General features: G+C 53.0%; 4 protein-coding genes across 4 annotated transcripts; 3 read left to right on the top strand and 1 right to left on the bottom strand.

The window, feature by feature from the left end:
- Positions 1-87: 87 nt before the first annotated feature.
- On the bottom strand, positions 88-1,082 carry PG986_012028 (uncharacterized protein; the record flags this gene model as incomplete). The annotated part of the gene is made up of 3 exons (XM_066848250.1): positions 88-308; positions 407-625; positions 686-1,082. The coding sequence occupies 3 exons, from the start codon at positions 1,080-1,082 to the stop codon at positions 88-90; spliced, it is 837 nt and encodes a 278-aa protein (XP_066694946.1).
- A 1,025-nt stretch (positions 1,083-2,107) lies between these two features.
- PG986_012027 (uncharacterized protein) lies at positions 2,108-2,571 on the top strand (the record flags this gene model as incomplete). The annotated part of the gene is made up of 2 exons (XM_066848249.1): positions 2,108-2,217; positions 2,271-2,571. The coding sequence occupies 2 exons, from the start codon at positions 2,108-2,110 to the stop codon at positions 2,569-2,571; spliced, it is 411 nt and encodes a 136-aa protein (XP_066694945.1).
- Positions 2,572-3,235: 664 nt separating this feature from the next.
- On the top strand, positions 3,236-3,863 carry PG986_012026 (uncharacterized protein; the record flags this gene model as incomplete). Its single annotated transcript, XM_066848248.1, has 3 exons — positions 3,236-3,433; positions 3,456-3,730; positions 3,773-3,863. 3 exons carry the CDS (start codon positions 3,236-3,238, stop codon positions 3,861-3,863), a joined length of 564 nt encoding a protein of 187 aa, XP_066694944.1.
- Positions 3,864-6,887: 3,024 nt separating this feature from the next.
- PG986_012025 (Piwi domain-containing protein) lies at positions 6,888-10,288 on the top strand (the record flags this gene model as incomplete). Its single annotated transcript, XM_066848247.1, has 4 exons — positions 6,888-7,243; positions 7,300-8,082; positions 8,160-8,530; positions 8,604-10,288. The coding sequence occupies 4 exons, from the start codon at positions 6,888-6,890 to the stop codon at positions 10,286-10,288; spliced, it is 3,195 nt and encodes a 1,064-aa protein (XP_066694943.1).
- Positions 10,289-11,233: the final 945 nt, after the last annotated feature.

The following is an 11,233-nucleotide window of genomic DNA, read 5'->3' as shown; positions in this document are numbered from 1 at the left end:
GTACTGCCCTGTCCCCAATAGTGTCTGCAACTAACCACGTCGGCAATTCCTTGTGCTACGTCACACGCCTGCTTTCATACGACCCTTCTAAGCATACCCCAGCCGCCAGAAGGTGTCCAGATTGGCCTTGCTGTCCGCATCCACGTACTCGGGGTCTGGCCTCAGTGTTACGCTGCTACCGTGTATCTCGGCCACCGCCCCGGTCGTACTTCTGTCGCCGAGCAGCTGATCCACGCCCCGTACCAGGGTCGACATGGGGGTTACGACCATGTTGGTGAACAGATCCTGGGAGGGCGCAATGTTCGTTTCTGGTTCCCCCCGTTAGCTCGCTTCTTATCATCTTCGCGCATATGTATGTATGCAAGCGCACAGCGTCCTCTGTCGGACCGAATCTGGCAAGACATACCAAGAACAGCTGGTGCAAGGGCATTGATCTGGATCTGGGTCCTCTCGAGGGCCGGGCCCAGAGAACGCACCAGTGAGATCACGCCGCCTTTGGATGCAGCGTAGAGCGGCGCCACGGGGAAGGGGTATATGCCCGCGTTGGACGCCGTGCAGATTATGGCGCCCCTTGAGTCATTCGCCGGCTGGTTCCTCGCCATGTAGTGAATTGCCAGCTTCACGGCTACAATCGAGCAAGCAAAGGCGTCAGTCAGTCTTTCGTTTGCTCTTGCGATGGACTTACTGTACACGACTCCAGTCAAATTAACATCCAGAGTCTTCAGGTTTGGCTGCGATGGCTCGTCCTCCTCCTGCGCAAGCAAACTGGAAGACCCATGCTCCGATATTCCCGCATTTGCCATAACCACATCGATCCGGCCCCGGCTTGCATATATATCCTTGAACGCACGGGAAAGCTCATCCCAGGATGACACGTCACTCTTCCGGGAACTGACAGTGGCGCCGGGAAACTCTGAGGAGAGCTGCTTGGCCACAGCTTCGCCGGTCTCCGTACTCAGGTCCAGTATATAAAGATGATGCCCCTTAGAAGCAAAGTATCTCGCCATGGCCAGGCCGATGCCACTGGAGCCGCCCGTCACAATAACTGTTTGCCTACTAGAGGCTTCCGCGGACCAGTTCATGTTTGCTAAAGGTGTTTGCCGACAAGGGTTGTTGATACGTACACGGAGAAGACTCGCGGTATGCTTCTGAGCGCCGCACTTATGTACACGCAGACCAGAGAGTGCTTATTAGCGGGATGTGTTGTGATACAACGTCCCCCCACTGAGGAGATATTTCAGCTCCAGTCGCCCGCAGTCGCACTCGACAATAAACCCCTCAGTAGCTTGCAGGGGTGGGCTATAGACCCGGTGTACTCTAGTCAGAAGTCTCCACTCTGGACCCATACCGAAGCTTGGCTCCTCGGGCTTTTCTTTGACGACCGGCGGATCTGGCATATCGGTTGAACAAAGATCTGTTCCCGAGATTTGTCTGTTTCGTCATGATGCAGTGAGTGATGCATTCTGCGTTACGCAGTGCGACCTCCGGGTAGTGTATTGTTCGGTTGAATAATCACCCCTGAGCTGAGTGCACGAGGAAAGCGTTAGTTACAGTTCCGCCACGAGGATTTCGTTATGCCTGCCTGATACTGAGCACCAGCTTGTGCGAGACCATTATCAAAGCGGCTGATCTGTAACGCTCATATGCTGACGGCCCAGGACGTTACCATCTCGCACTCAATAAAGCCCTGTGATTAGTATACTGATGACGGAAGATGGCCCTGGTCACCACATCTCGATATCACTCCATTTACGAATAACGGGTGCCTGTACGTATCAGGGAGTAGAACTTTCGGGGTTGAAGAGCAAGCCACCCGCCAAAAGAAGCACAGGTGACATTGGTGACAACATGGCGAAGCATCAGTGCAATATCATACACATGCCGGTCAACGAGGAATGTATATAGGGCTCCATGAGAAGCAGGGGGATCCGTATCACAGAGTTCGGGTCGGAATTGATCGGAGGGCGCATTTGGGGACGTCAGAATGCGCAAGTGAGCTCCCTCTCCACACGGGTTGAAACTACCCGTCTTATACCACGGGTCCCTTCGAGCTGTGACATATACGTAGGTTATACCATACCATCCAGTCCTATCCAGCCCCTGACAGATGGAGGAGATCCAACTCGCCCTCGCCAAGCGGGCACTCTACCACCACCATCCCTCACCGAACAAGGCCGAGTCCGGCAGCGCCACCGGGGTCGTATCCTCCATCACCGGGTAGCAGCAACGGCATACCGGTGAAGGATCCTTGGCTGCAATAGGCCCACAAGGCGAGGAAGCGGACTGGAAATTCACCCGCGGCCTCCACCTCGCCTGCGTCTCACTGTAGCTCGTCATCTTGGTTGTTTGTGTCGAGGTCACGACCCTGCCCACAGCGCTGCTCGTTATGAGTGCCGAGCTCGGCGCCACTGCCCTCCAGGCCTGCTGAGTCGGTACGAGCTACATGCTGGCGTCGACGGTGGTACAGCCGCCGGTGGCGTCGACGGTGGTACAGCCGCCGGTGGCGTCCATGCCGCATATCGTGGAGAACGGTCCATCTATGTAGCAAAAATAGTCATGTCGCATAGATGAGTTATAGAATATGAGCTCATCCTTTCGTACTGTAGGGTCTCGGCGGTATTTGCTCTCCTTCCCGAGTCTAACCTGTGTGTATCTGTGTGCCAGTGGGCGAGGCAGATGTTGATCGGCACATATGCACAGGTGGTGGACTCATGGTACTTGTTGAGGTGAGACGCCCAGGGAGAACTCGTGCATGTGTGGGAATTTTTACATCTCACTCAGACTCATTACCACGTTCCTATAAACACCCATTTCTGATCTCACCCCCCAGGGGGTGCTCTGTTACTGCCTATGGGAATAGCACGTAACTACTAACGCCGATCCCAGGGGGTCGTATAAGGTCCTTATTTCGAGGCTTATCGGCCTGGTCGGTGTCTTAGCTTTTACCTATTGAAGTTCCGCTTCGCTGCCGAACCCATCCTGGAGAAACGCATACTCGCGACGTTCAGGTTACCTTAACATCTGTAGGGTGCATATTGCAAGGGCTATTGAACACCGCTGCTATCTACTTGGCTAGGTGGCTGCGAGAACCCGGTCTCTTGATTGGCATCATCTCCAGTTATACCACTTAGCCAGCGCTCCAACATTTCCTAGTCTTGTAGCTCCAAGGTGTCAAGACTTACTCTCCTACTATCATACCTGCCGTCGGGCTGTTGCCCGTGACAACACACTTCGCATGGGCAAGCTCGGCCTCAGGCTAAGCCGTGAGCAAAGTCCAACAATGGCGGTGGGCACTCTGGTTGGGATGGATTCTGTTGATATTGGGATGTGGACTGCTGACGCTCCTGGGCCCGGACACGAGCGTGGCACGTTGGGTGTTCGTACAGAAGCCGCTTGGCATCAGGACCGGAATACTATTCACGCCACAGATCCTGTGCATATAAGCAAGCACCGAGTACGGAACCCACATTCCAATTCCACACCTTGCGCTGGCTCTTTGGACTACCAAGAACAGGCCTCGTTTCAATGTCCACGCGGCGGCCTGCTTCTCCCCCATTTGCGTGTTTGGCTCAGCCATAGGCGTTGCAGTCCCGGCCGTCACATTCCAGAGTGCATCCAGGAAGAAGTTGGAGAACATCCCTCAATTTGCTAGCGTCTATGAGGAGTATTCGAGGGATGCCACCCTGATTGTTGAGGTCATTAAGGGCTTGGACGCCGGCAGTACGTCGAGGTCTCTCATGATACGTAGTCACAGTCACTGACCGCTACCTAGATCACGCTGCTTACGTTATCCGACGCAGAATCTGCTGTTGAGCTTCATGTTCAAGGGGCACTGGATGTCACAGGAGCGTGTCACAAAGTAGAAGCTCGTTCAGGGGGAGAGGGCGACGGAGTTTAGGGCTGAGAGGGGTGCTTGGGGACAGATGGCGGGAGCGGTCGTTGTAACATGGAATGGGAGAGAACGATAAGCGACTGGATCAAAAGGAAAGAACTGGTTATTATCGATACCTGTGGTGGTCCCATGCCGTCTCAGCGCTTACATGCATGTAGCAGAGTGAGTAGACAAAAGGGGAGGAAAAAGAGCAAAAAAAGAAAAAAGAAAAAGAAAAGAAAGGTTGACAGTATCCCATTGAATGGGATGCATCAGGAATTGAGCCCGATGCGGGGGTCGAACCCGCAGCCTTGAGATTAAGAGTCTCACGCTCTACCGATTGAGCTAACCAGGCTGATTTCGGAGGTGATCCGTATCAGGTGAACGTTCATTCTGGCGAGCAGACGCTGAAACCAAAGACTCTACCGAGGCAGGATTTCGAAGTCATTCGTCTGTTTGTTGTTGAAGTAATATCTTGTTATTACACGTCATATACAGTACGGTAGACATGATACGCAGCATATTGATTGCGTCAGAGATCACTCAGAAAAGCAGCACGAGGGCTTATGGAACTCGGGCTGTGGTTGGGAGCGAGTTCTAATGTGACTCGTATCGTACGACCAAAGATCAATGTTGTATTTGGAGGGCTGACCGGCCATTTTGGCACTCACTCAATCTGCGACGGCATTCAACTGCGGACCGTTGCCGGTTGTGGTGGGATTGGCACATCTGAATCAATCTGGAAAGATCTATCTCGATTTGGCGGACGGGTTTCTGCAGATTGTCGGTAGTTCCGACAAGTAGCAGATATCGTCGATGTGTGCACTCAGACAATGCAATCACTCAATGTCACACAGACGGAAAAGATTTGTCCCTACCGTGACCTTCAGTAAAAAAGTAATAATGATGACTTGACACATGCAAGGTACAGACTCCAGCGGTTGCGGTCAAGTCGCGGGCTCCGTCGCGGGTTAGAAGCGGTACTTCCTAATCAACAGCGGACAAACTGACACTGGACGATACTTGGCGAGCTGGCGAACTAGCAAGGTTACTTAGAGGTAGGTCCAGGAGCCGGCAATCGGTACACTTCGATGCAAGACAACATCGACTGCCGGCAACCTACTTGCTGATGACGACGCAGTACTACTACAAGGCAGCCCAGAGCGAATCGGTTACCGCTCGAGCAGAGTACAAAACCGTTGGATGGCCCAGCAAGCATAAGATTCTGCCTTGCCGACCGTCAACTTTCTTACCTTTGCAAACAAACCGACGTGGTATTCGCACCTTGTTCCCAGCTCGGCATCGCCCCAGCCCAGCCGACCTGTCGTTTGAAGGCAGGCTGCCTGCATCCCGGTTTTGCTTTTTTTGTTTCACTATCGGAGTTTGGCATCAACCACAGCCCCCTTGCAGCAGAGAAGCAGTTGGCGGTGTGTTTCTTTGTCCACGGAGGAAAAGAGGATGGTATTGGACCAGTGCAAGAGCAGAGCAAAGCACCCTTTCTGCTCGGTCTTGGGTAACAACTGCACGATTGCAGCCAACGCATCACTGGACCCGTCAAATCTTGACTGGAAGCCAGTTGCTCGAGTGGACAGGATAGGCCAGATTCCAGAAGAATAGGCGGCACCGTTAGAGGGACTCTAGGCTGGTTTGAGGCTAGATTAGCGACTTTTGCCCCTCTGTTTGCCTGGCCTCCCGTGCCCCGGGTCCTGGAACTTCCCACCACCGCGATTTATCGTTTGAGGGAGGAGGCGCAAACGCGTGACGGGTGACGAGGTGACGATTCTGTCAGAACTCAATTCCTTTTGCCGCCCGCCCAGCAACGAGCGTCGATAAATCCTGGGCTCAGTAATATTGGCTGGTGACGTACAACGGGAATGGCATGTCTTGCGGCTTCCAGCCAGCCTGCTCTCCAGCTATCCAGCAGCTGTAACCTTGCTAGGCTGTGATATGCACCATTCGACGGTGGGCCTTAGTAGAAGGTGGATTCCTTTTCTGATGAACTGGACATTGCTTTTCCAGATCATCTTTCTTTTCTTTTCATCCGTTTCGATACTTGTCCCAAATTTGCATAGATGATGCTCCATTGCCAGTAACTTCTTACATTTGACACATGGTACCGAAAGTGCACGCTTTGTGAGCTGCCCGCTAGAACAGGATCTTCTTTTCTCTGTATCCCTTCCTCCAACTCCTTAGATCGCCGGCATAGTTGCACAACACCGAACCTCAGTCCGGGTATCACATCCTCGCCGACAAACCTCAACACACAATTGATTTCTTCAGTAAGTACACTATTCTCTATCAAGTACTCGGCGATGAACAGATCATTCTTCCCCTTCCCAACCATACACATCTGCTTCCTTCAGCGAGTGCGCTGCTGCCTGTTTAGCACTTGTCCAGAAGGGGAGGTGTGGCAATAACGGAGGCGACACGAACGGGCATTATTCCAACATTGCCTCCTCTGTTTGGCAAGTCCTTGTTCTTCAATATACACTGCACGACCCCGGGTTTGACAACCATTGCTTGGTTTCATACACAAGGATATATTGCTTCAACTTCATCCAACGAAACACAATGAGCTTTCAGTTACATCGTATTACCGGCAAACACTGTGGGGCTCTTGCAGTCTATATGTTTCTTTTCATAACATTCTGGTTCTATTTGGCAAAGAGTAGAAGTTGGTGGATCAGCAAACCTGAGTGCTTCCAAGTGGTGTCCTGCCAAACGTGGAGTTACGCCGCTAGAGTTCACTTCTTGTTCTGACCTATCTTGCCAACGCGGTTTACCCAGTCAACAGAAGATTGTCTCTAGTGACTTCTTTTTTTCCATTTGGTTTCTTTGCAAACGCTAACTTGCTGCCACAGACAACTGGGTCTTCATATACCCAACCCATATCCAGTCCTCTGAGCTGACCTGCTACTCTTGTGGCTTGCTCAATATCAATCAGCATCTCTTACGAGACATTGACATACCCTTAAGCCTAGCAGAGTGACGTAAAGTCATCCACAATCACGACAACATGTCTGACCGTGGCAGAGGCCAGTTTCGTGGAGGCCGTGGAGACGGCGGCTTCCGCGGTCGTGGCGATGGTGGTTATCGAGGTGGCCGCGGAGATGGCGGCGGCTTCCGCGGCGATCGTGGCGGCCGCGGAGATGGCGGTGCCTTCCGCGGTGGTCGCGGAGACGGCGGTGGTTATCGAGGTGGCCGCGGAGATGGTGGCGGATACCGAGGTGGCGGCCGCGGAGATGGCGGCGGCTTCCGTGGTGACCGTGGCGGTCGCGGAGGCAGTGCGAGCTTCTCTGGCTTCCGTGGGGGCCGTGGCGGGGGCCGTGGTGGCAGACGTGACAAGTTCGAAGGTGAAGGGGAGGTCTTCGGGTATGCGCTCTCTCATACTCTATCCGGTTTCCAAGACAACACTAATCAATCCACAGGGGCGGCAAATTTCCTCAGCCTGATGCCAATGTAACCAAGCTGGAAGACAAGCTTCTGAACGACCTCAAACTCGAAGCAGTCACCCATAGGATGGGTAGCATGGACCTTACATCCAGTGAAGCTGGATCTTCGCTTCCGTTGAAGCACATCCCCGTGAGGCCCGCTTTCGGCAACAAAGGCAAGGCGGTTGTCGTCGCTACCAACTATTACGAGATGTCGGTGCAGCCCCAGACGCTGCTCCAGTACAAAGTGACGCCCACCAGAATATGGCCGCCGGGCGTGACCCCTCGCAAGACTGATCTCAAAGGCCGCAAGCTCCATCGCATCATTCAGCTGGCAATGGAGAAGCTTCAGGGAGTCTGGGTCTCGGAATTCAAAGACTATGTGTATACTCTCAATCCTCTGTCGTTCCCCGAGGGCGCTACCACAGTCAGAATCGAGTACGCGGATGAGGGCCGTCCAATGGAATTCGATGTGAAGTTCGACAAAACTAAATCCATCGACGTCGATCCCCTCGTCAAGTACCTTACCACCTTGAAGGATTACTCAGGCGATTTTCCGGTATACGCAGATGTCATCGCTGCGATTGGGGCTGTGCTAGGACACACCCCACGATCAAGCAACAACGTTGCCTCCCTTGGTAGCAGTCGGCATTTCCCATTGAATGTGCAAGGTCAATCGAGTCCTCTCGGCTTTCCCGATATGAACACCATCATCCGGGGATATTTCCAGAGCGTCCGCCCTGCCACAGGGAGACTTCTCTTGAACCTCAACGTGTCTCAGTAAGTTTTGACGGCCCCTTATCCGTGCTTACCGTACGATATAATAAGCAACGATGCTAATCATATTCATTGCATAGCGGCGTTTTCCGATTCGCTGGCCCCGTCAAGCAACTTCTAGAGCAATACAATGATTCTCAGATGCGTTACGTGCATCGACTCCTCAACCGTCTTCGCGCTGAGGTTGTCTTCTTCTTCGACCAAGGTCAGCCCAAGAACGTTAAGAAGGCCAAGGCATCTGGGCCGTCCCAAGACAAGATTGGCCGGCGCACCGCGGAAAAGACGCTGAATGGGCTGGCGACGCGTTTTGATGGGCCTAAGAAGTCCAACAAGATCACCGTCCAGCGTGATTTTGCTCGTCCAAGCGAGGTCTCGTTCATCCTGGATGGAGATGTCCCATCGGGTTTCAAGCAGGGCGAAAAATATACTGTTGCGCAGTACTACCAGATTCGTAAGTTGTTGTGGCCGATGACATGTCTTTTTTTTTTTTTTTGTTGTTGTTCAGTTGCTAACATCGACTGCAGGCTACAATTGCACGGTCGAGCCAAATCTGCCAGTGATCAACGCTGGCACCAAGGAGAAGCCCATCTACATCCCAGCGGAGTTCGTCACAATCAAAGCGGGCCAGGCGGTGCGCCGCAAAACGACACCCGAGGAGACGCGGGAGATGATTGAATTCGCCTGTCGCTCGCCTTTCGCGAATGCAACGAGCATTGCAACGCTTGGGCGCCAAAGCCTTGGGTTGGACAACAGCGAAGTGCTCAAAGCCTTCAATGTCGCTGTTGGGAAGAAATTGCTCACCGTCCAAGCACGTGAGCTGCCAACGCCGTTGATCCAGTACCAGGGGCAGAAGACGGCCAACGTTTTTGAAGGTTCGTGGAACTTACAAAATGTCAAGGTCTTCAAGTCTGGACTCCCCATTGAACGATGCACATGGGTGAACATCCAACAAGATGGGACCGGCCGCCATTATGACCCCAACGAGCTTAAAGACACCATGGAAGAATGGCGAAAGTTCATGCAGGACAAAATGGGCATTCCGTGCAAACCGTTCAAGCACCCGATGGGACTTCAGATCCGGCTTGGCAGGGGACAACACCCTGAGGGAATTATCCGAGAGGCGTTTAAGACGATCGAGCAGGCGCAAATGGTCTTCGTCGTCTTGCCCGGCAAGGGCACCGATATCTACAACGCGGTCAAACTGGTCGCAGACTCGGAGATCGGCTTCCACACAGTCTGTGTAGTAAGGGACAATCTGCTCAAACGCCAGCTCCAGTACTATGCCAATGTTGGCCTCAAGGTCAATCTGAAGATGGGCGGTGCAAATCACAAGCTGCGTGAAGATGTCCCCATTTTCAAAGAAGGTAAAACCATGGGGCTGGGGTACGACGTTACTCATCCCACTAACATCGCGGGAAGCGACAAGCTGCCCAGTATCGTGGGAATGGTTTCGAGTACCGACCGGGACCTGGCGCAGTGGCTACCCACGACCTGGACGCAAAAGGGTCGTCAGGAGATGCTGGATGATAGACTTTGTGAGGAGTTCATCGGGCGTCTCCGGCTCTGGCAGAAGGCCAACAACCAGCAGTTGCCGGACAACATCCTAATTTTCCGAGATGGTGTATCCGAGGGTCAGTTCGCCCAAGTTCTCACGAACGAAGTCCCCCAGATGCGCAAAGCGTGCAGCAAGGTGTATCCGGCAAACCGGAAGCCCCTTTTCACACTGGTTGTTTCGGTCAAGCGGCATCAGACACGCTTCTATCCGACTGACATCAAGAACATGACGAAGTCCCGCAACGTCAAGAACGGCACCGTCGTCGATCGCGGCGTCACCTTGGCCCGAACCTGGGACTTTTTCCTCGTGGCTCACACCGCCTTGCAGGGCACTGCGCGCCCTGCCCACTACACGGTGCTGCTGGACGAGATTTTCGAGCCCAAGTACAAGGCGGAAGCTGCCAACATGATGGAGAAGGTTGTGCACGAGATGTGCTACCTCTTCGGCCGAGCTACCAAGGCTGTCAGCATCTGCCCGCCCGCCTACTACGCCGACATCCTATGCACGCGGCGCCGCGTCTACATGTCCGATGTATTTGACGCCTCAATTGACGACGCCACCTCGGTTTCTAGCGGCTCGCAAGAGCAGCATATCGAGAAAGCCTCCGGACGAAAGATTCACGATCGTCTCAAGGATACCATGTACTACATCTAAGTAGGCATGGTAACATGGCCTCGGCGGGTGAAGATGGCGACAGCTGGCTGACATGACGACCTTCCTTCATCTTGATCCGGTGTACAATGGCGCATTGTCTTTGCCAGAATCCCAGTCAGAAGCAATGAACCAGGCTGACCAAACCTCATGGTCAATACGTTCATAGCTCTCGTTGCTTTATCACGACGCCTCATACACCATTTCCGGTTCATTTCCCATTCAAGGTCAATCATTTCTCGCGTCTTTACGTAGGCAGTGGATCTGGGCAAGAGCCAAAGCGGAAAAAGTTATTGCGGAATCCCAGCGATGAATCAAAGTACATTTTAGGTAGATAATGACGAACAGCGAGTCAGTATCTGGCAATCTCCAATCGATCGTGTTTGCATGTAGCTCCAGCTGACCGCCACCGTATCATGTACATAGATTGTGCATCTCATGTGTGTGCTGTTCGAGTGGCCCAATCATGTTCAAATCTAGATCAAACATCCTGATGTACATACGTCCAACCTCACAATGGCTCGCTCCAAGCAGATACAATACGACCGAGGCAGCTCTCCAGACAGTACGCTGTTGATATGGGAGCGTCTGAGTAATTGGCTGGTTGGATACCACCGAATATCGAGTGGATCGCCCTTGAGAGTTCAATGTTATTAGCATTTTCAATGCGACATCTATATCTTTACTTCCCCGGGCAGCTATGTTGAGCTCAGGTCGATACTGGATAAACTTGGACCTACCTATGCTTCGTGTTCGTGTAAACGGTACATGGAAGTCACCTCTGATTCGACGAGGGCACATGCTAATGAGGATGTGCCTGTGTCAGGACAGTAGCCGTCAGCACAGCCTGGCAGTTGCGGCGCAGCCCAGCAGATATTGACAGAAGCTTCATGACTGTAAAAAATGGTTTGGGCACGTCAAACACCTTCCGGGGTAATTGGCGTGTTC

Source organism: Apiospora aurea (genome assembly GCF_038362705.1).
Source record: "Apiospora aurea strain CBS 24483 chromosome Unknown utg000008l_segment0_segment0, whole genome shotgun sequence".
Taxonomy (NCBI): Eukaryota; Fungi; Ascomycota; class Sordariomycetes; order Amphisphaeriales; family Apiosporaceae; genus Apiospora; species Apiospora aurea.
Note: the sequence above shows the minus strand (reverse complement) of the source record. Positions and strands in the feature narration are given on the sequence as shown.